This window comes from Rhinolophus hipposideros (genome assembly GCF_964194185.1).
Source record: "Rhinolophus hipposideros genome assembly, chromosome: X".
Lineage (NCBI taxonomy): Eukaryota > Metazoa > Chordata > Mammalia > Chiroptera > Rhinolophidae > Rhinolophus > Rhinolophus hipposideros.
This window is the reverse complement of record NC_138046.1, coordinates 76400746-76425787: the sequence shown is the minus strand read 5'-3', so window position 1 is coordinate 76425787 and position 25042 is coordinate 76400746. Positions and strand designations below refer to the sequence as shown.

The 25042-nt window shown below is 32.8% G+C and overlaps 1 protein-coding gene across 1 annotated transcript in view; it reads right to left on the bottom strand.

Moving 5' to 3' along the window:
* The window catches only part of BRWD3 (bromodomain and WD repeat domain containing 3), a 105907-nt gene that overhangs the window by 11974 nt on the left and 68891 nt on the right, over nucleotides 1–25042 (bottom strand). Inside the window, exons 20-38 of the mRNA XM_081042904.1 lie at nucleotides 24255–24348; nucleotides 22156–22305; nucleotides 21017–21093; nucleotides 20271–20439; nucleotides 19289–19402; nucleotides 17187–17294; nucleotides 14862–14986; nucleotides 14042–14124; nucleotides 12757–12868; nucleotides 11684–11745; nucleotides 11426–11581; nucleotides 10668–10788; nucleotides 9516–9641; nucleotides 9347–9425; nucleotides 5305–5361; nucleotides 4389–4529; nucleotides 3417–3491; nucleotides 1898–2050; nucleotides 262–425 (exon numbers count right to left, since the gene is read on the bottom strand). Of these exons, the coding sequence (XP_080899030.1) occupies nucleotides 262–425; nucleotides 1898–2050; nucleotides 3417–3491; nucleotides 4389–4529; nucleotides 5305–5361; nucleotides 9347–9425; nucleotides 9516–9641; nucleotides 10668–10788; nucleotides 11426–11581; nucleotides 11684–11745; nucleotides 12757–12868; nucleotides 14042–14124; nucleotides 14862–14986; nucleotides 17187–17294; nucleotides 19289–19402; nucleotides 20271–20439; nucleotides 21017–21093; nucleotides 22156–22305; nucleotides 24255–24348 (2166 nt within the window). The remainder of the gene's footprint in view (nucleotides 1–261; nucleotides 426–1897; nucleotides 2051–3416; nucleotides 3492–4388; nucleotides 4530–5304; nucleotides 5362–9346; nucleotides 9426–9515; nucleotides 9642–10667; nucleotides 10789–11425; nucleotides 11582–11683; nucleotides 11746–12756; nucleotides 12869–14041; nucleotides 14125–14861; nucleotides 14987–17186; nucleotides 17295–19288; nucleotides 19403–20270; nucleotides 20440–21016; nucleotides 21094–22155; nucleotides 22306–24254; nucleotides 24349–25042) is intronic.

The window sequence follows — 25042 nt, the reverse complement described above, 5'->3', positions numbered from 1 at the left end:
AAATGCTTCAAATTGGTAATATGACAGTTAAACTTCAATCTTTAAAATTAAAAAAAAAAGTTTTTGGTATAGTAAAATCCACATAAACAAAGCTTTGGGTTACCAACTGCATCTTTGCATCTTTACACAGGTGCAAGATTTCTTAAAAGAAAATATCTTGGGTCTTGGGAGCCCCTCACACTATCCAATAAACTTTTAAGAAATGAGGCAATATGCACAAAATGCTATGAAAACATAAAATGCTATATCAATGTAATATACCTAGGAGCTCTGCTACTAGATAACGAACTGCTGCTGCTTCTCAGACGTTTTCTGTACCGTGGCCTTCTCCTCTTCTGACTCTGGATTGCTGACTTATATTCAGAGATGACATTTTTAATGTGACTTTCAAATAAGGCAGATAATCGCAGCGTCATGCTATAGATCTGAAAACATAGAAATTAGTCTTGTTTTACCAACTATACATTAATTATATAAAAAATAAAAGGTATAAACATGCCTGGACCAATATCAGCATCATTCTTTCATAAATATACATGCTCTTTCCCACAGTTGAAAAATTCCTGAACAATTAAAACAAGATACCATTTTTAACTAAAACTCAATAAAGGTTTTTAAAAGATAACATTCAATGTTAGGAACGGTAGGGAAAAAAAAATTCCAATACATTTCCAGTGGGCATTTTAACTAGAACAACATTCTAAATGGCAATTTGTAGTATGTGCCAAAAATCATAAAAATATACATATCCTTTGGCTAATAATTTTTACACTTCTGGGAATTTATCCTAAGGAAATATCAGAGAACTACACACAAAATAATTATGTTCAAGGATGTTAAAGATGTTAGCCACAGCATTATTCATGTAAAATGAAAAACTAGAAACAACCTAAATCTCCAGTACTAGGACACTAGTGAAATAACATAAAACTACCATATAATTGAATACTATACAGACAGTAAAACTTCTATTTTCTAAGAGTAATAATGACATGGGAAAATGCTCATATAAGTTAAAAAAGGCTTCAAAATATAAAGCCTACTGTTTTAAAGAATATATAAACATATCTAAGTATACAGAGGTATACACATTTTAAGAAAGGAAAAAAAAACTATTAAAATTATAATATCACCCCAATAAATTTAATAAAAAAATTGTAATATTCAACATATACCAATAACAAAAGATGAATACAAGTCACGTGTATACATTTTTTTGGCACACCCAGCACATGTAAATGTGGGAAATAAATGTGAAAAAAATTATGCCTACAGAAACTGGTGAAAATTCATTTCATATGAGATGGAAGTGGGCAAGTTATATACTTACTGTGCAACTTATTTAAAAGGTAATCAGATACCGGTGATTACAAAACACAAAATTATTATTATTTTTTCTCAAGATATTAAGTTCTGACAAAATAGGGAAAATATTAAATGTGAGTATGAATAAATAGCTGTCACTTCCCAATATGGTTCACTATTTGTTATAATAAAGGGAATAAATATTCAGAGCTAATCTAACTATTTTATATAAATTAATACTGTCAACCCCTTTTATTTCTCAAATTATTTATTGGACATATTAAAGGGTACTCAAATCACTACCTCTTCTTCACTTCACCTCTCTCTGGCAGATGTAAGTATTACTAAAGAATAAAGATGAGGCAGGTAGGAGAAAGAAAGAGGTGCTTAATTTCAGAATGACTGCTAAATGTATCTTTATACATGCCTAATAAACTGTCAGAGAAATACTGAGAATTAAACTTCAGTAACTATGTCAAAACTGTAGTACATACTTGTTTAGCAATTTTAAAACTGGTGAAAGAAAAAGCTGCCTGATATATATAACTAAATGCTTAGATGATTAATCCACCTAAAAATTGGTTTTTCATACCCTTGACTTTTTATTAGAGGTATAAGCTTTGGAGTTGCTGAATATTTGGCGAACATCCTTATAAAATTCCAGAGGACTACCATAGTTTCCTGCTTCCAAAGTTTCTTTCACAGTGCTGAAGTCCATAGGAGTGTCTATAACACCTTGATAATCCTACAAAGAAGAATGTGTTATTAAATACACGGGCTGGGTAACAATACTACATAATCAACGGGACTGAGATTTGCATCAACAAGTCATCATGAAATAAAGAGATTGCTTTTCAATCTGCCAACTGCTTCCCCCAACCTCAAACCATCCATTTAACAGAGCTCTTTTGGTGACTCTGAAAAACATCAGTGGCCTATGGGAGGGCCTTAGCCTTCACCCTGCAGTCAATAACCGTATGACTCTCTGAAGGGACAGAATAGAAAATCCATAGCCATTGGCTTTATCCCTACAGAAGTCCATTGAACAAAATTCCATTTTTTGTTTAAAGGCTGAAGTAATCCCCAATTCCTTGGCAAACTGCTCAATGAAAGTAGAAGATGGGATAATTCACATATAATTAAATAGCTCCGTATCACAAATTAACTACATATTTCCAAGACATTTCCAGCTTTGAAGGCATTCTACCTAAGATGTCATTAGTGGAAGGTCAGCCAAATTGGCCATGTCTGTGCCTCTTTAATGAATATGACACTTTTGCTTCATCTAAGGTCTTCATTCTCATATATTCAGAATTAGTTTGGTTTTGATTAGGGGAAGGTGAAGTTTCTATTTTGACCTAAATATTTCAAGTCTACTTAAGATATTTCTAGGGTTATTATATGGAATTGAATCTGAAATGTATACCTGTATATACCACAACCATCAATAAAAAAACATGGTTTGAAGTCAAAACATTGTCAGTATGAGATTCCCTCATCATATTTAGAATCAGTACGAAGTAAAATAACCACATTTCTCTCAAAATAGAAGCCAAAGAAACAAAAAAGGGAGCAAAAATATAAAAAGAGAAAAATATTTTTTAAAGTATGAGAAACCACAATTGCTCTTAATGTGTCTTTTTTTTTTTTTTTGCTTAAATCATAAAAATCAAAAGTATATTCCAACACAGCATGGTTTATAAAACAAAGATTTTCAGAGAATAAAAATTTTGGAACTTTGTGTAGTATGATAACCAAAACACGAAGGACCCAGTCAGCCTGCTGAATGAAATCCCAGTGGGAATAATCAGCTGTAGTACAGACATAATTCTATTGTGTAATATTGATGTGTTATACTCTGCTATAGTGGCTTTAGATCTATAGTAACAAACGCCTATGCAGATGGTACAAAACACTCTTTGAGAACATATGTTGATTTAAAAAACAAAATATAAACAACCAAAAAAATCAAACAAAGGTAAAAAGGGAGTGAGCAGAGATGGAAAACTGCTTGGCCAATTATAAAAGGTTTATTTGTAATATAGGGATTTTTAAAGTAAAACAAAGTAAAAACAACCAGTATATATCTTTTAAGAGACTACTAGGCCTACCTCAGAAAGAGGTGGATCTTGTTGTCTTTCTAGAACAACTGACTCTGAGGATTCTCCCTCTTGCTCTTGATGCCCCTATTAAGGTAAAGAAGATATACTGTATTTCCAGACCATTACAAGAAAATATCAAGACTTGCAATACAATTATTATTTAAAGCTCAGAGACCCATAAATTGGAATTACGTTTTTTTACAATTGTACTTTAAGATAAAGGAATTCTACATTCACCATTCTCTTCCGCCATGAAAACACAAGACTAATTTATTCTATCCAAACTCCCTACAAATGAACAAAGCAAGCTTTGCTGAACATAATCTTGTTCATTATTTGAATAATTTTTCCCAACTGAAAGCTGTGTATGTAGAAAATACTGATGTTGACTAATTTCAGAGGATGGTCTGATGTATTTCTGAAATATTGCTGTACCTTTTCTCTGTAAAACAGATTTGTTACCTATACTAAAAGGTTACTCAACATATTAGAAAAGGAATCCTATAATCTAAATTTTTATGCTTTTATCTTTGATGAAAAGTAGTATGGTATATTGGTTACTCTAAGTGATCATATTGGATAACACTTAAATTATTAACATAAATTAAACAGGGCTGACATATGTTACCAAGGGTCTACAGTAGGTAGAAGTGTATCAGAAGTTAGCAAAATGCATTTAACAAATATCCTAAATAAAAGCAGGAAGGAATCACAAAGATATTTAGATTCAAACTTAGCTTAAAAATGTGTAATTTACACACAACATACATGACAGGCATTTTAAAAAGTCATGACTAATCACACTACCCACTTTCACAATTCAAATATACACAAACAAAGAAGGAAGAGGAAGAAAGGAAGGAGGGTAGGAGGGAGAAAAAAGGTAGGAAGGAAGCCGGAAAGTGGCTCTTAACTAGATCTGAGCAAAGACATTCATGGGAAATTACATATTGGCAATTATTTAAACAACTGTATGCTTACTAGGTAAGAGAGATGATCAGCTGGCTGACGAAATGGCTCTGAGTCTTCACGCTCATAAATAAGGCTCAAGAGTTCTTTGCATTGTTTTCTCCAAGCATCAGGATTACACTTTAAAGACTGTCTTCTGCCTCGGCATTTGACCTGTAGATTTTAATAGAATTATATCTAAAAGCTCTTTAATTAACTCTTCATATGTATATTTGAGTAAATCCTTTGTGGTCATGATGAATGCTAGTCTTTACCACTTGATGCCTGTTTCATATGATCTCTTTTTCAGTATTTGAAAGGAAAGTTTTCCCTCAGATAGAACAAATATTTGTCTAATTAATATAGAGGGGGAAGTATACAACACAGAGTTAACATAACAGACTCAAGGCTGCTAATCTTTAGCAGAGCTTGCTTGCAGGGTTGGACCTTGGCTGGCATCTGGAAACTTGGCATTTGAACTGTTTTCTAAATAATAAAGGTGGTCTGCTATATCTACATTGTTTGTGCAAACAAAGGGATTTGTACTGAACACCTGGTTTCCGAAACTTTTCCTGTGTTTTCCTGCTTTCTGCGAGTCTAGAATCTTGGCATGTGCTAGTCAGATGGCGTTTACATAACCAGCTCCCAATAAACTCCTTAGAGACTGAGTCGCTAATCACACACATGTTGCTCCATTTCCATTGCTGGGGGAAGAGTGTGCTCTGTGTGGCCCCACAAAGGAGGCAGAGAGCATAAAGAAGCCCACATACAGATTTCCCCCAGATTTGCCTGTGTCTTTTTCCCTATGATCCAGCTGCATATCCTTACAGTATCACTGTAATAAAATTTAGCAATGAGTAACAACTGTATATACTCAGTTTTGTGAGTCTTTCCAACAACTTTTCAAACAGGTGGAATTGGTCTATCAGCAGTCCATTTATTCACTCACCCTTCTTCCAGATGAAGTACCAGGACCATCTGAATCTAAATCAACCATTTCGGTATCCTAAAATTAAAAGGGACGAGAAGACTTAAGTTACATTCAAAGTCTTATAAATTGGATGAACATTTACAAAGAAGTGGCAAATACAATCACAATTAACTCCCTCATTGGAGCAGGCAGCAGAACAAAGGTTAGAGAGAGACTCACTCCAAACTTTGACTATATGTTATATACAAGCTGGAAAATATACTGGGAGAAGAATAAGCAGGGTTTCTCTTTAAATCAGAATAGGAAATAAGGGGAAAAGTACAGTGATTGGTATCTAATCTTGTACCTAAATAAATGCTAGTATTTAAACAAAACTTACATTCTATGACATGCTAATTTAACATACTATAACCATGAATTACTCATGATTAATCTTTTGCTATTTCAAGAAACACATTTCTTTTCTGTAGGGAAAATATGAACACGTATTAAAACCTGAGATTTGGCTAAGTATTCCTCTGAGGAATAGTTTTTTAATACAAAGAGAAAGGCCCGCACACCATTATTCGCCTGGTGATTGTGAAACACATAGGTAATGCCTAGGATAAAAGCAGCTCATGGGCTATTGGTACCCTTTTCTAATAAAGTTGTTGAATTACATTTTAGTTTAATTTTTCTATTCTAACCCAGGGAGTACTACGCTGAGGAGAGCAACATCCATTCATGATAAACACTCTCAACAAACTAGACATAGAGGGAAAGTACCTCAACATAGTAAGGGCCATATATGACAAGCTGGCACTAACATTATGGTCAACACTGAGAAGCTAAAAGCTTTTCCTCGAAGACCAGGAAAATGACAAGGATTCCCACTCTAGCCACTTTTATTTAACATAGTATTGGAAGCCTTAGCTAGAACAATTACGCAAGAACAACAAAGGTACCTAAATCAGAAAGTAAAAAAGTAAAACTGTCTCTATTAGCAGATGGCATATTACAAATAGAAAACCCTAAAAACTCTACCAAGAAACCGTTAGAATAAATTAATTCATTAAAATTTCAAGATACAAAATTATACAAAACAAGTTGTGTTTCTATACACTAACAGTGAAATTAAGAAAACAATCCCATTTATAATTGTATCAAAAAATTAAACCTAGAATTAAATTTAACAAAAGAGGTGAAAGATCTGTATACTGAAAAATGTAAGAGATTGATGAAAAACGTTGAAGAAGATACAAATAAATGGAAACATACTCTGTGCTCATGGATTATAAGAATTAATATTGTTAAAATGTCCCTACTACCTAAAGCAATCTACAGATTCAGTGCAATCCCTATCAAAATTACAATGGCCTTTTTCACAGAAATATATAAAAAAACACACTCTTAAAAATTGTACGGAATCACAAACAAAGACTCCTAGTAGCCAAAGCAATCTTAAGAAAGAACAAAGGTGGAAGCATCGTATTTCCTGATTTCAAACTATACTACAAAGCTATAGTCAAGAGTATGGTATTGGCAAAAACAAACAAAAGAAAACCAGCCACAGATTAATGGAACAGAATAGAGAGCACAGAAATAAACCCATGCACATACAGTCAATTTACAACAAAGGGGCCAAGAATATACAATGGGGAAAGAAGAGTCTCTTCAATAAATGGTGCTGAGAACACTGAATTTCCATGTGCAAAAAAATGAAACTGGACTCCTATCTTACACCATACATAAAACTTAATTCAAAATAAATTAAAAACTTGGACATGAGACATGAAGTCATAAAACTCCAGAAAACACAGGGATAAGTTCTTTGACATTGATCTTGGCAATGGTTTTTTTGTATTTGAGAAAATCAAAAGTCAACAAAAGCAAAAATAAACAAGTGGGATTACATCCAACTAATAAGCTTTTCTGTATAGCAAAGGAAACCATCAACAAAATGAAAAGGCAACCTACTGAAAAGGAGAAAATATTTGCAAATCATATTATCTGATAAGGGGTTAATATAAAAATATATTTAAAAACTCATACAACTCAATAGCAAAAACAAAAAACAATAACAAAATCAAACAAATGAGTGACCCAATTAAAAAATGGGCAGAGGAACTGAATAGACATTTTTCCAAAGACAACGTCCATATGGTCACCAAGTTCATGAAAGATGCTCAACATCACTAATCATCAGGGAAATGCAAATGAAAACCACAATGAGGTATCACCTCACACCTGTTAGAATGACTATTATCCAAAAGACTAGAAATAACAAGTGCTGGAGAGGATGTGGAGAATAGGGAACCCTTATACATTGTTGGTGTGAATGTACATTGGTATAGCCGCTATGGAAAAAGGTATGGAGTTTCCTCAAAAATTTAAAAATAAAACTACCATATGACCCACCAATCCCACTTCTGAGTATATTATATATCTAAAGGAAATGAAAACAGGATCTCAAAGAGATAAAACTGCACTCCCATGTTCACTGCAACATTATTCACAATAGCAAAGGTATGAAAACAACCTAAGTGTCTATCAACAGATGAATGGATAAAGAAGATGTGATGTACACACAACACACACACAAACAAACGCACACTCACACAGGAATATTATTCAGCCTTAAGAAAGAAGGAAATCCTGCCATTTGAGACAACATAGATGAACCTGGTGGACATTATGCTAAGTGAAACAGAAAGACAGAGAAAGGCAAATACTGCATGGTATCACTTACATGTGGAATCTTTTTTAAAAAAAAGTCAAACTCATAGGAACAGAGAATAGAAAAGTGGTTGTCAGGGGCTGAGTTGTCAGGAAAACAAGGAGAGGTTGGTAAAAGTGTACACATTTTCAGCTATAAGATGAATAAGGTCTGAGGATCTAAGAATCTAATATAAAACATGGTGGCTATAGTTGATAACACTATATTGTATAGTTAAAATTTACTAAGACAGCAGAACTTAATAAATGTTCTCTCCAAAAACATAAAGTTGCTGAATTACTTTTTACTTTAGTTTTCTATTCTAAACCCAAGTAGAGCTACTCTGAGGATAAGTTCTTACTACATGAAATCCTGAGTCAAAATGCATTCATATTGTTACCCCAATAAACTCAAATTAAAAAAAAACAAACACTAAAACAAAATGCAGTCATGTGAAAGCTCAGAGAAAATAATAGGCATAAAAATGATAAATTTTTCATTAGTTTCAGGAAAACGATATATAATTGGCCTATTTGAGTTCTTATTATGTGAATAACATTTAACTCCAATAATGTAACATTTTATAGTCAGATACATTTTCATTAAAGTGTGAAAAACACTGGAGATTTAACATTGTGGAGATTAAAAGTAGAGACAATATAAACATGTAAGATATCTCAGTACATTGGACACCACAATAGAATCTAACATATTTGAGTCATTCATCCTTGAGATGAATTGTCTTCCACTAAAGATTTTTGAATTCTCATTTTCATTATTGTTTCAGACTCTTATCTTGGTTTTAGCTTCTATCATAGCCTCCAGTCAAAAACCGCTTTATGTACTCAGGCAGATGGCTGGGTGGGGAAATCAGATACGTGAGGGTTTGCTGACAATACTAATTTCATTTCATTAAGAAAAACTGGTTTATGTTAGCAAATTTCCATAAAGGAAATCAAACAGCAACTCTATGAAATCACTAAAACTGTATTTTGAAAAACAAAATTTTCAAATCATTACTATTTTACATGTACTGTGTAAAAAATTAATCCTTACTTAAATTTCCTATTTACTTTGTCCTATTTTTAAGGGCAGTAAAATGAAGTCTTAATTTCTTATCACTGAAACCCACTAAGTTAAACAAGATGACTGGACACCCATTTCTGCCTGAATACTGTAGCACTATTACATTTTTGGTATAATGCATCTAAATACAGGTTAAATAATTTAATAAGATGCAGGTGTCCAGCCAGCTTTTATAAATCAGCTTCATTGCTCATAGCCTGTTATAGCATCTACATGTAATACTGTACTTCAAATAACAGAAAAGGAATTCATGCCTACCAATCATGCTACAATTCTTACCTCCTCTGTATCAGTACTGTTTAGTTCTTCTGCTTTAATTTTATTATAAGTATCCAGTATATCAGTACAGCTCTGGTCCCTAAGAAATATGATAAGTCAAAATACATTTCAATGAATTGAAAAAAAAAATCAGAAGTCAGTCCCTATGGAAGATAAAACTGCTTCTTACCCAATAAATCGAAGTAAGACATCAGTTACAATTTTGGCTGCTTTAACTATAGGACTGTCTGGCTCATTGAAAGTCCTGGCATTATGTTCAATGTAGCGTACCTCCCACATTAATGCTGATATTCTCCTGTGAAACAAAAAATACCCTCTATTACTCTTGGTTGATACATTTAAAGTCTATTCTAGGAATATACAACATAGAACTAAGCAGTTAATCATGACACGTCAAAGATGTTCCAATATATGTGACTCGTATGTGTGTGACTGACGTGCACTAATAAAGGTATAGTTACAGTATCTGAAGCACAGGCAAGAACTTTAGAATTACTATACTGCGTATTAAAATTTGGAAAAGAACTGATCCAGGACATTATGAGTAAATAGTGATTTGACCAAATACAAACAAAAACAAACTGTTTTGATAAAGTCAAAAGAAGCTTTACTTTTCAGGAGAAGAGATGAGAAGAGCAAGAAAAAAGAAACCAGGTCATAGAAAAGGACGGATTTTTATCTAGTTACTTTTATGATATGTATTATCAAATGAAATTATACGTAATGTTATAAAATACACCCAATTTGTTATATTTATAACCAGTTTATGGAATAACTGTGGTTAGGATACAGTGGACTCTGGGGTGAGAGAGGTACCAAAAGCTACCCTCCACTGCCTTTGCATAATCACTTCACTCCCAACTAAAAGCAAAGCAAAAAAAAAAATAATAATCTGGCTCTTTTTGTATATACATTTCGGGGCTGGTAATTAAATCTAATTAACTGCCGGTTAACACCCTTACAGATTTAAACATGCTCTAAGTCTTTGCAGCACCTTAATTACGATAAATCCACAAACTACTTAATCTGCCTTTAATAAACTAAAATTTTAAATTTTAGTTTTTGTGTCACATGTGATTTGTATTACTCATGACTTTCTCTCTGTACTTTATTCCATGCCTCTTCTTACCCTGGAAGACATGATAATCTAACGAATAAAGGGAAATTAGTGTTCCAAATTTTTAGAAGAAAATGTGGAGTGGGTCCTTTGAATGATTATTTTACACTATGAAAAGAAAGATCTCAGTGTATCACTATGCAAAAAGGAAATCAAAAGACATAAAATTATAAACTTTATAGTAAATGAGGAAACTAAACAGACCTGTAAAAGCGATTTTCAAGTCTCTGCCTGATGGTGTTGAGGTCAGTTGGATAAGCAACTACAGTACAATACAAGGGATAGGCACTGAGATCTACTGGAACAGCAAAAGGGCTGGCAAAATCTACAGTATTACAGAAAAAAAAGTAATTATAAAGAACATTAATGTTTCATGTTAAAAGACAAAACTCATACATAAACAAGAAGGAAGGGCAATATACTACATTTCTTAAATGATGATGATTCAATTATGCAATTATTAAGCCAATACTGGATATAATATCTATGAATTATGCGTGATCCAGTGGTCCAAATGAGGTAAAACGAGACATTTAAGAAGAACTGTGTTCATCTTCAAATTTATGTCTTTTATGGATAAACGCCAAACGTCTCAAGTGACATACTTCAGAAAATACAACTAATTACATGAGTAAAATACATTACTCACCCATTGTCTTTACCAAAGAACCCATCCAAAGTCAGGCTCAAGGAATAGCTAGGGAGCCAAAATGACTCACTCAAGAAAGTAAAAGACACCTTCTACGGACCTTCAGTATTATAAACCACTAGAGAACTGAGAAAGTTTTAGTCATTACTTTAACCACACATACAAAAACATTAATACTTAATCTAGAATCACTGTGCTTCTTGAGTTAAAAGTGCACAGTGAAAAAAATATATTTCCTTTTGTAGAACTTAAAATTCTGCTGGTTTTCTTTGTTCCTGTCCATCCTTCTAGTATTCTTTCACATTTACTATACCGAGGGAAAGAAGGTGGTTGATGCCCTGAATAACCCGTTCACATTCCTCATCTCTGGAATGAGCTCCCCATTCTCCTTCCTGGGGTTTGTACAACAAAGCAGTCAGTTCCTCCTGTGACACAGGAACACCAGCACCAACTTCATCTGGAAAGGCAGCTATGTATAAGATGCAAAACCAGAAATAATTAGTTTCCAATATCATGCTACTGTCTTTTTCCTTTTAGAAGAATTATAATTCATTTTTAAAAGCATACTTACTTCCTTCTGGAATTGGCTCCATATCCCAGGGGCTCATCTTTTCTCTCTCATTATTGTCCCAGCTATTAAAAAATAACAAGCTACAAATCAAATTCACACGACACTTATTTTGATATACTAGCATAATTTGCATAACTTCTTGGGGATGAAATTTGGAAAAGGGCAATACAATTTCCCTTAAAGTACAACTTTGTTTACATAAACATAATAATGAACATCTAATAGAGAAAACATCATCTACCAATATGAACCTTAAGGGGCAGTAAGTTTACTCTTACTTTTAATTGGCTTGTTTTAATTTTATTTTAATCAAGAATATATTCAGTATTAAGCCAAGGTATAGAATAAAAAGATCTCTTTGGGAAATTCCTTTCAGGTTAAAAAAGTCGATTTAATAGATCACTTATTTCTGTGAGATAATTTATAGTTTATCCTAACAACTTAAGTGTTATAACATCTTCAAATTTTTATTATTCCCTTTTGAACTGCAATATGGAGACTATAAGTCAGTATTCACAGAGTAAACGTTTCTTCTATCATTCTTGACCAGAAAGATTCATTAATTAGGAATATTATAACTCTGAGATTTCATGAAAAACTAAAGTAAATGTTGTAGACAAACATCACATCCAAATATATTGCAGTCACCTCTGCCTAAAATTCACACCATTAAATAAAAGACTAGATACTAATATTCATTGCTATATTCCAGCTGTAACAATTACTTTAAACACATATTTAATTTCAGTCTTCTTCATGAAATATCAGTCATAACTATTGTCTAAAATAGGAATACTTAAGAGAATACTTAGGCATAAAGGAGGTAGAAATTAAGTCTTCAGTTCCTGCTTTGTTTTAGCAGGAACATTTACCTATTTTAGCATATTGGAACAAAAAGTTTATCATCAAAGTCCTTTCTTATAGGTACACTATGATTACTTCCTTACAGGTGTAGGTCTTGTAAGACTAGACTAAGTCAGATTTAAAAAAAAAGTATTAACCCTGGTAGGGTTTATAGAAGTCCATAGTACTATAGTATTATATCAGGCATAAAAAAACATAACTGTACTTACTGAACACTGTAACATTGGAAAGAACTATCAGGATACTCTGGTTGAAAAGGCTGCTGACTCTCCACAGTCCCAAACCACCAGGCGTCATCTATTATACTGCGGAATCTATCACCTATAATGTTTTTAGAAACTCTTAAAAGGGTGCTCTTGAGAATAATAGCTCTGTTCCCACACTAAATTGCTACTTTTTCTTGAACACAGAAGTAGCAAGTAACTAGTGTTATTAGCGGTTTTAATCTGAGTTTTCTAGATAAGTGAATTTTACATTTTACCCTCTTCAAGGATTTTGATTTCCAGGTACTGGTAATCTTTCTGAAATAAATTGCATATGTCCATGCCTTTTAAAACAAATGCTAGCACATATAATTTAACTTTTATCAATTACTTCAAATCATCATTAGGCATACTCCTTCTTACACTGTAGGTATGTTACTACAGTTGTTTCTTATCTTTTTTGCTTTCAGCTTTTTGCCTTTAAAAACCTCTTCATACTAGTTTTCTGTTTCTAAATGGCTAAAGATTACAAAACCAAACGATTGTGGACAAAATGTTTCTTCCACATAAGAAAGGAGAATTTAAAAGCATTAATAGTAAACATTTACATAGTTACTCTGTGTCAGATATCATTTTAAGTGCTTTCTATATATTAACTCATTTACAGCTCACATCATCCTTATAGGTGTGATCTCATGTGATTCCCATTTTAAAGGTAATGGAAGTGAGGTACAGAGGTTAAAAACTTGCCCAAGATCAAATAGCTAATGAGGGGGAAGGGAGGAATGAAGAGAGGGGAAGAGGGGGAAAGAGGGAAATGGAGAAAGAAGAAAAGGGAGAGAGGGGCAGAGAGCAAGAAAAGAGGGGTAGGAATAGAAAGAAATAGAGGTAGAGAGAAAGATAGAGAGAGACAGAGAGACAGACAGAGAGAGAGAGAGAGACAGAGAGAGAGAGAGAAAACCACAATCAGTAATGGTCTGTTTTATGAGCCCAAGTGTTAAGTACTCTATTTTAGGACAACTGACATTTGATAAATTTCCTTCTAATAGATTTGTATTCTAATAGAGTACATACTCTATTAGAAGGTTTAGAGGTTATATGACACACACACACACAATGTGTATAAAATCACCTCAAGATAACTGAAAAGAAAATTTTAATTGAATTTTTCTAATTTGACTAACAGCTTTATCCAGCTACATGTTAAACTAGTTTCTTTCTGTTAAATCAGATTTTAAAAAGTTACTCCACAAAAAACTTAATATATTTTTATTGAGAATTCTATACTTACCAATCTGCCAGTTCCTTTCTTTGGCTTCATTATAAAACTGATGTAGCACAAGGAAGTCAATGACATCTGGCATGTCATGATACCTGTACAGAAAACAAAGTACATATGAATCAATATACAGATATAAAAGTATATGTTACTTACTATCTAGGGATATGTTTAATGTGGAGACATTAAGCAAAATGGTATAAATCTCAAGGTCCCTATAAATGCCTTTAAATTAAACTCCAATTGTTTTGATTTGTTTGGGAGTACCCACCCTGCCTAACTGCTGCTACAACTTCAGTGATATAAAGACATCAATGAAGGTTCTTCAAGTTTAATATAAGGCATTTTTTAGTAAGGACTTTTTAATAAAAGTATGAACTGATGTTATTTCATCTCCCCAGACTTCAAACTCACTTTAAGAAATGTGCCATTGACTATTCCTATTATTACTATTAATATTGACAGAAATAAAAGCAACTAGCATGTTTCAAGCATACTGTTAGGTACCTATACAGGTTTTTCTTTTATTCCTCACAATGATACTGAGAAACATATTAACATTCCCATTTTACAGATGAAGGCATAAATTGAGAGAAGTAACTTCCTCGTAGAGATATACCTATATATGTATGTATGTACATATAATTAAAAGAAACAAACCAAGAATTAAACATTAAATCTTGGTCTTTAAAACTCTAAAGCCTATAGGGCTGCAGTGTTTTCTTTCCCATCAAGTCTTGTACTCTGCAAAATACACAATAGGGATTAATACACACACACACACACAAACACACACTCACACACACACACACACACACACACAGCTTCTCACTTAATGGAAAAAGACTCTCCAGTCATTTTGCCTGAAATGGGGTCCAAAAATGCAAGCTTCAAGCAGCAGAGAGTAGGTGGTCCAATCTCATATTTGATTCCTACAATCTTAACAAACTCTTGTTCCTATGAGAAAACAAATAAACTATTACTTTCAGTATAAATAACTGCCTAATAGTTACAGATTTCATTATTTGAACAATTTAAAGATTACCTGAATACCCACTAAATACTAGGTACTCCACTAAGTGTTAAAGGTAGTAAGGCATGGCTGTTTTTTTTTTCTTATTAAAGTTTATTGGGGTGACAATGGTTAGTAAAATCACATAGGTTTCAAGTGTACAATTCTGTATTACATCATCTATATATTGCATTATGTGTTCACCCCCCAGAGTCAGTTCTCTTTCCATCACCACATACTTTACCCCCTTTACCCTTTTCTACCATCTGTGCATGTGTGGTAAACACTAAACTGTTGTCTGTGTCTATGAGTTTTTGTTTCAAAGTCTTTCGACAGAAAATTGCATAAAGAAGATGTGGTCTTGTTGCTTTGTTGTTTTCAGTTTTATATACCACATATCAGTGAAATCATATGGTTCTCGACTTTTTCTGTCTGACTTATTTCGCTTAGCCTAATAATCTCAAGATCCATCTCTTAAAAAAAAAAGGAGATGTGGCATATATACACAATGGAATACTACTCTGCCATAAGAAAAGATGAAATACTGCCATTTGCAACAAAATGGATGGATCTTGAGATTATGTGGAGCGAAACAAGTCAGACAGAAAAAGTCAAGAACCATATGACTTCACTCATATGTGGGACATAAAACTGAAAGCAACAAAGGAACAAGACAAAGGCATGGCTGTTGACCCTTAATAACAGGTCGTAATTTATTGAATGGCTCAAAACCAAGGATAAGCAACAGAATCTCCTGGGGAAACTTTAAATTTCATGTTCCTAAAACCTACTCTTACAGAATAGAATTCAGTAGGTCTTGGTATAACTCAGCCATATTTTTATGTTGGTTTTTTTTTTTTAACTCCCCAGGGGACTATGATGCTCTGCCTGGATAGAAGCACTCCTCTAGCAGAAATATAGTATGTAAGTATATGCAGGTAGACATGTACATGCATGTTTGGGGAAATGACTTACATTTCTGAATGCCTAAAATATTGTTTTACAATACCTCCCTTATAGATTATGAGTCATTCTTAACTGGTGACAAAACTAAGTCTGGTGGGTACAGTGATTTGGTTAATAGTTCTACACTTATACATAGCAGAGCTGGGAATGAAATTCAAGTCTTATTCTGAAGCTCAGGTTTTGTACCACACATATGATGCCTCCTATAATTTGCTAGAACCACGTGGTTATAATTTAAAATAAGGAATCATGTTTTATTCATTCCCCTGACCCTAAAACAAAACAAAACAACTCAACTTTCATGTGATTCAGAATAGATGGTAGCATCCCTGTCTCCCAGGAGAGGAATATGTAAAGCTTACTTGTTAAGATACTTTAGCATCTTACAACCTTAATATAAAATAACTTTTTACAAGTGTCTAAATCTTTATTTCAGTAAATATACACATTGTCTCTTGTATCTTTCCTGCTAAGCATCACACGATAACCCTTCATTTACCTGAAAACCACTGTAAAATTAGTCCTTTAGTCTCGTTTAGTCAGAAAACACAAAAGAACAAAAATACATGTAAATGTATGTAGAAATGATTGTGTATGTATCCCTATGTCTGTATTTATGTAAGTGTATATGTATGAATGAATGTATGTATATTTACAGGCAGAAAATCATTCTCTAAATATATGTGTGTGTGTGTGTGTGTGTGTATACCTATTTTACTCAATACAATGTAGCTACATAGGTTACTGTATCAAAAGATTATCCACAAAGCACCACAAATTTCTGAGCTTCTTCGGATTTATGATATTTATTATATCCCAAAGCCACCAGAACCATGATGGTGTTTGAACACATGTGGTCAGTTTATAGAGCCTCCAGAATGTACAAAGCTTTTGAGGAGACTATCCACACCAGGGAACTACTACTTTGTTTTAGTGTATATATACTACAGAACCTGAAGCTTGAAAGAAATTTGGTTAAATAATCAAGACAATAGGTGGCATACAAATTTCGGCAAACACAAAACATGACCCGTAACACTCAGCTGTACAGGAATATGTGCGGTACATCAACACATCATCATCAGTGAGATATGAACGAAACTGAGAAAAAGCCTGTGGGCAAGTAACTTAATTCCCTAGCTACTTCAACTGCATAGCTTATGAATTTAGCAAACTTACCCTGAGATCCATTTTATTCCATGGCTGTTTTTGTAAATTAACACTGTATATTTTTGATTTCCTTACAGCCCGCACATAAGCTTCATGCCCTTGCCTAAAATAGATAAGCTAAAACAAAAAACATGAGCTATTAAATAGCAGTGTCCTATTTAACAACTCTGTACATCCCAATATATATTCCTACAAATGTTCTCTTCCGTCTACAACAAACATACATAATTGTAATTTTGAAAAATTACTATAAGGTACTTGTCGACATCAAATAACGTTCTTTCAGTACTCATGCCTAAGTAGTCCTGGACTAAGTACTGTAGAATATAAACACTGCACATGCAGTCCTTTTCCCCCTAGCAGCTTCATACATTTCTGGAGAAACAGAGACTAATGACAAATGTACACAAAACCCCTATTTTATTTTAAAATATTTATTTTAAATATGTGTTCATATTTTATTTCATATTTTAAAGTTCTATATTTCAAATTGTAAGTGATATTCTGATATCAACTTTTTTAGTTTCAGGTATAAAAAACGATAATAGTTAGACATTTATACCCCTCACAAAATGATAACCCTCCCTTCCCCAATTAACATTTCAACAGTCAGCCTATACATTATATATACTTCTAATCAGAGACTACTAAATAATTTTAAAACAAATTAAAAATTTTCTTTTATAAGAATTAACATCAGAACTGGCATTGTATGGAAGGAAAATGAATCCAAGTGCGTGGTAAGACCCTTCACCTCCTTAAGACAGCATTCACTACCATATTCTGATTCATGAAAAAATAAGTTTATTTCCCACAATAACTAAAGAGGTGGTAGAGATAAATAGAAAAAAGCAACATGAAAAATAACATACTATGAGGTTTCAAAACTACACTGACATACTCTACCAATCAACAATGTCTAAGTCAGGAGTTCTAACAGCTAAAAATACAAGTAGACAACTAAAGATTTAAATATTAGTATGTAAACATAATTGTAGGGGTAAAAAAAGTTAATAGCAATCATGTTATTCAGATATCCTTGATTATGTATTTATCCCTGTACCCAACAGAGAGCAATCTTATTAGATCTTAGTGTATACAGGTCCTTAACTTGCCCTATAAATTTATCTAAGATTAATTATCTCTCTTAAATTATCCCTTAAATCTCCATAAAAAATCTCCATAAAAATGGGCAATAAATACAAGAAACCATGATTTTGAATATGCCCCCCAAAAAGCTTTTTACTTTTTTTTTAATACAGCATTCATCAGAGCATGTTCTACTAAAATTACCACACAAAAAAGCATTGCTCAAAATCCTAATATTTATAAGACAAACTTACGGAAAAAAAACATTTTAATAATATCAAAAGATAATCAGCAAGTAATAGCTTATTCATAAAGCAACTTGATAGCTATCTCTGGTACAAGATTATCTATAACAAGCAACTATAGAAAGGTTTGGGGAAATTTGTATTGGTCCCAAGACTTTTAGAACCATATGCAAGGCTTTGTTCCTTTTTATATTACGAGGACAACATTACATTCCCACTGTTAGGCTTAAATTGAAAACTGTGTGTAAGCATTCAATCACTCAAAAAAGATTAGTCAATATATCAGAAATTATACAAGCCAACTGGAGCTCAAATATTATATTACCGTAATTTTCATAAGAAAACGAAAAACAAAATTTTTTCACCAGATAGAATTTAAACCAATTTTTGACTGACCAATCATAAATATGGCTATGTTATTCAAGCATAGGCTCGGTAAGAAGGACTTGTTTATGAAATGACATTCCCCTAATTACTGAAAGGGGTAATTAACCGCTAGCATAGTTTCTATTGGGTTGAGCACGGGCTTCTTCAATCAGTTTATCTCAATGTTCACAGAGCATCTACCATACTGAATACTCTGTGCCAGGCCCAACAAAGGATGCAAAGATTAATAAGATTCAGTCACTGTCTACAAGAACTACATAATTGAGCAGAGCAGCTATAATAATGTGTACATAAAACTATAATAGAATTGAGAATCTAAATGCCCTAAAGCTAATAAAGTGAGTGCTCTTGAGGTTCTAAGAGAAAGGGGTTATAACATGTAACAATTACCTCATCTCCCATTTGTGGGACAAATGGGGAACGTCGTGGAATAGTATCCAAGATCCACTGAGGGGCAAACCATTCTTCATTGGGCTCACCTGCCATAGAAACCAGTCCTCCTTTCTAAAATATAGTTCAAAAATATATAAACAATAAATATATGAACAGTAGTATCAAAATAACAGGTACTAGAGAATGTTAATAACATTAGATTATAATAAAACCTAAAATATACAAATTTTAAACATTTATCTTAATCAATTAATTATGTACAACTTGCATTAGTGAAATAATCAAGTGAGTTCTTAACATGTTGCTCAATTTTGGCTGACAGAAAACAAGACACTATATACTACCTAAAATTACATATTTTACTCTTTATGTCCCTAGAATACCACATGAATTCAAATACAAGTAACACAGTAACTTTTTGCCAATAAAATGGTGACAATCAGAAAGCTAATTCTGTCTACCAAAGCAACAGGCTACAGAATGCATACATAATAATTTTTTAAATTAATATTCAAAGAACTACACGGATTAAGTCTTTACTTCATCTAAATGAAATTATAGTGGGAAAAAGAAACCATCATTGGAGTCAAATAAAACTATATAAAAAAAATGGAAGAAGAGCCCTACACCATTTATCATACCCTTCCATTTTACAAGTCAAAAATGTATAGAAAATTATGACTGGTGACATGACAATACTTTTATACTATAGTGGCTTGTTATTTAAAACTTTACTACATTTTAACAAACAATTGTGAACACGTTTTAATTTAATAACAATTAAAATAATAAGACGGTCTAGACTCTACTTTCGAGAAGAGAAATTTCAAAGTTTCTTTACATTTTAAACAATTTTACTTACTTAGTTTTTCAGATGGAATGTTATTTTCAGAGAAAAGTCAACTGTTATTATTTAATACTCAAGTATCAAAGGCAAAAACAAAAAAATACAACAGAAACACCCTCTAAACTTACAAACCTTCTTTCTAGTCTGTTTAGGTTTCTTTTGCCTTTCTTCTAGTGATTTCAAATTCTCCTCCTCAGAGCTGCTGCATATTTTCCGTGTTGCCTGTCTGGTTTGTCTTTTTGGAGGTTGCAAATTTATTCCAGCATCTGCTGTCCAATCAGAATATTCACTTGATGAATCACTGTAAATAAATCAAAATTATGAATAAGAACATTTAGAAAAAAAGTTTTGCCTCAGAATTGGATGATCATTTTTATAATCAAATAGCATTATAAACGACATGGATTGATTATGTCCTAACTGAAGAGAAAAAAATATCAATATAGAATTTTGATCATCATCTAAGTGATTTTAGTGAAATGCTTCTAAAGTATAAATCTTAGTTTCCCATAACAGAATTTACAATTCAAAATTCCTGTACAAATCACAAAAGCTTCTTTAAATAAAAATGCTCCTTTTCACTGGAGAAGGTTAAACGTAGTTGTAAAACTGAAATAAATACATATAGCCTGACAAGATGCAGAATCTTGGATTTCCAAAGATCTTATTTTATAGCTGAGGGAACTAAAACCCACACTGACATGCCCTAAAAGACACTGGCACAGCCAAGATAAAACAGCAGGTCTCTAGGCTTCCAATCCAGTTCTCTTTCCGCTATAAAATACTATTTTAACTTTGGCCTTACCAAATTCCTACAAGAACATAATTACATATTCAAACTGTCAAATAATTTTGACCAAATCAAAACTATTAACTACCTGGAGGAGCTTTCACTTTGCCATTCAACAACAGGGTCCTCTACAGAAGCATCACTTGTGCCAACTGTTTCATCTTCCTGAAACACAGAGCCAGCAATTGAGATATATGGTTATTAATATTTTTGTATTTATCTTATTGACATGAGACAGCTTTCATTATTTGAAAAAATGAGGACTCCTTAAAGACTTCCAAATATAACTCTCTTATATGTTAAAACAATTTTTAAAAAGAATATATACCTTCACCAAGTTCATATAATTACTCTCCATAGAAAATTAATATATTTTTATTACGTAAAATTTCAAACATACAAAAGTGGAATGAATAGATAACCCTTGTGTACACAATTTCCAGTTTAGACAACGCACTTAAGTATAAATATTTATTAAAATTAGGATTCTTCCTTAAAACATATGCATAACAACATTATTTCATTAAAAAGGTAAACATCAATTCCTAACAATGTGATTATTCTTTTCAGATCAAGATTTTCATTGGTGGGGGATAGTAGGGACATCATTAATAAGAGTGAAAAAACTGTGAATAGTGGGAGAAGAATGGGGTACCACACATTGTCAATGAATAATTAAACCTTCATTATTTACTAAACAACTACAGTTGTTAAGAAAATAAAAGGAAAGGACTGAAGAAGAACATGAAGAAATACCTGCTATATTCTCTCTTTATTCCATTACCATGAAAAAGGTAGGTCTGAGAAAAATCATCACTCAGTAATCTCCATGACTGCTAAAGTCAACAACAACAGAAAACGTGCATGCTGTGCTGATGACAGTCAATCAGTTTTGGGACTATATAACTAGTCATCCCTGTTTATATTCCACTTCTTTTCATTTCTAGGCAGATTTCCTCTCACCTTCTTCTCACTGTCCCAAAACCAAACTTTGGCTGGCATGTTTGATACCCTGAACCAAGACAATATCTTAGGAACAAATCAAAAAAGATAGATAAAGGAATTCAATAATCCTCAAATTTACCTTATTAATTAATTACCGTCTTGTAAGAAAATCATTAAAATAATTTTCTATTAAAGAAGTAACCTTAAAAGTAAACCCAAAGTAATGATACTAAACTGGGAAACAAAAAAGTTACGTTGAGTAAATCAAATCAGATATCTAACCTCTGAGGAGCTGTCTGAGTCTTCCTGTACATGTGAATTTTGACATGGTGCTTGCGAATTATGCTCTATGTTAGACCGTGTTTGGTAAGTATGCTGACGCTTACGTTGTGTCCTTCGTAAAGACCGTCCACAGCTAGGCTGATAATCATTCTGTAAAATAGCAAGAAAACAAGTTTTAAAAAATCAAAGGCTCAGTGAACATATATAAATGGCCATATATAAAGCAAATTAATTGAGCAGGGGTGGGGTCGGGGTGGAGGTTAAGAGATAAAAATAAATTCCCAAGAAGAAAACACAAGATATAACCAGATTTATATATATTTAATTCACCTTTCATTAATATTGATTACTTTACTATTTTGAAAACTATGTAAACAAATTAAGAACAGTCCTGCAAGTCTGGGCTGCAAGAATTTGCCCAATCAGAATTTACACAAACTAAGGATTACACATACACATATGATTCACAATTTATTACAGGATGAAGATATCTATATCATATCTATGTACATATAATTTTTAATGTAATTGAACTTCTGTAGTTCTATAAAAACTACATTTAGTAAGGTCAAAATAAATATTTAAATTTTAACAACTGAAATGTAAAGTGAAAATGATTTTATTCTAACTATTACAAATATAAAATATTATTACTGATATACCATGTCAGAGCAACAACTCCAATATGTCATCAGGAGTAAGTAAACAAGTTTAAAAGTCTTATAAATAAGTCTCTATGACCAGTTTCTTATCTTACATGTAAATGTTTCTCACTTTCTATAAATAAAAATGTTTTATAGACCCAACTACCCTATTTATTAGTCTCAGACAAGTCTGATATTTAATAAATCAGCTTAGCAAGAAAAAAGAATATAAATCATGGATCTGAGTCATTCAGAATCTCTAAGAAAATGACCTTATCAAAGAACATCAAACAAGCTAATGAAATCTCAACAAAAATTAAGAATATCAGGGGGACCACTTATGGACTGTGTAGATGCCTGACCACCGTGCTGTACACTTGAAGCTGAAGTACAGTAATACTGAACGTCAACTACAATTATATATATTGTAGTTATATATATATGGTCACAGGATATAAAGTACAGCATTAGGAAAACAGTCAATGGTATTGTAACAGCTATATACGATGTCAGAGGGGTAGTAGACTGGAGAGGTTATCACTTGGTGAGGGGTATAAATGTCTATTAGGTTGGTGCAAAAGGAATTGTGGTTTAAAAGGTTAAAAACAACTGCAAAAACCGCAATTACTTTTGCACCAACCTAATAACTATTAGGTTGTTTTGTACAGCTGAAACTAATAAAAAAATTAAATAAAAAAGAAAGAAATTGGGCATCAAAATGACCCAAGACTATTTGGAGATATTCATATGATAATTACCTAAAACTTTAGTTATCAATACTGAAAAAAAAATTAAAATTCAGCGTCCACTACCTATGTTTCTTTTAATACAATTAAAACCATTGTAGACTTTCCAAGTTATCACACTCTTTAGGAGTTATTGTTAGATCCGGGGTCAGAACTGAACTTTCGTATGCCACCAGTTTTTCTACCTCAGAGTACTAGTAAGGGGCTTACCATGTTCCTAGTGGAGTATAGGAATCTTACTCCTTGCTTAGCAATTTCTACTGGGAATATGCATCTTCCCAATGTATAGATCAGATTTTGCCCGCGTATGATTAGGTAGGCCAGGAGTGTGCCTAGGGTTTGTGTCAGCAAACTTTTTCTGTAAAGGCCCCGAGTGTAAATATTTTTGCCTTTGCAGGTCATATGATCTCTGTTACAAATACTCGACTCTGTAGCGTGTGAAAGCAGCCATAGACAATATGTAAATGAATAAGTGTGCATGGATTCCAATAAAACTTTATTAATAGGAATAGGCAATAGACCAGATATAGCCCATGGGGCAGTAGTTTGCCAACCTCTGGCCTGAGCATTTGTTTTACACTGTTATTAGTGAAGCGGGTTCCCTATATGCTAACACTTATCTAAATAGTCCCTTAATACATAATAGTGACCTTTCAAAGACCTGGTATCTGCAAACATTTGCAAATAGGGTATTCCAAATTAAACTCACCCTTTGGGTAGCATAAGATGGCTTTTTCTTCTTTTCAACTGTATAGAGACTGATTTCTATGTCACCTTTCGCAGTTCTACATTCTTCCTGAACCCTAATAACAAATCAAAAGTCAAACAAAATCAAAAAGCAAGCCGATAGCTTAAAAGTCTGATAACAAAAATACTTTTAAATGTAAAATTTGCCATTTTAACCATTTTGGGGTATACAATTGAGTGGTGTTAATGAGATTTACAATGTTGTGCAACCATCACTTTTAAAAATATTTTCATCACTCTAAACATAAACTGTGTAACCATTAAGCAGTAACTTTCTATTTCTCCTTCCACCAGGCTCTGTTAACCTCTAATCTACTTCCTGTCTCTGAATTTGCCTATTCTAGATATTTCATATAAGTGGAATCATATTGCATTTGTCCTTTTGTGTGTAATTTATTTTAATTAGAATGTTTTGTGGTATTATTCATGTTGTAGCAGGTATCGGAACTTCATTCCTTTTTATGGCTGGACAATATTCCACTGTATATATAATATTCCATTTTGTTTATCCATTCATCTGTTGACAGACATTTGAGTTGCTTCTACTGTTTGGCTACGGTGGGTGAATAAATGATGCAGTGAACACTGTCATACAAGTATCTATTTGAGTCCCAGCTTTCAATTCTAGTTTTAGCATTTCGACCAAAAAATTACTTCAAATTGCTCTATTGCCAGAGGGTAGCATTCAGTTCATAAATTAGTTATGTCCCCTTTTATTTATTTTTATTACTGCTGAAGAAAGAAAAGGAG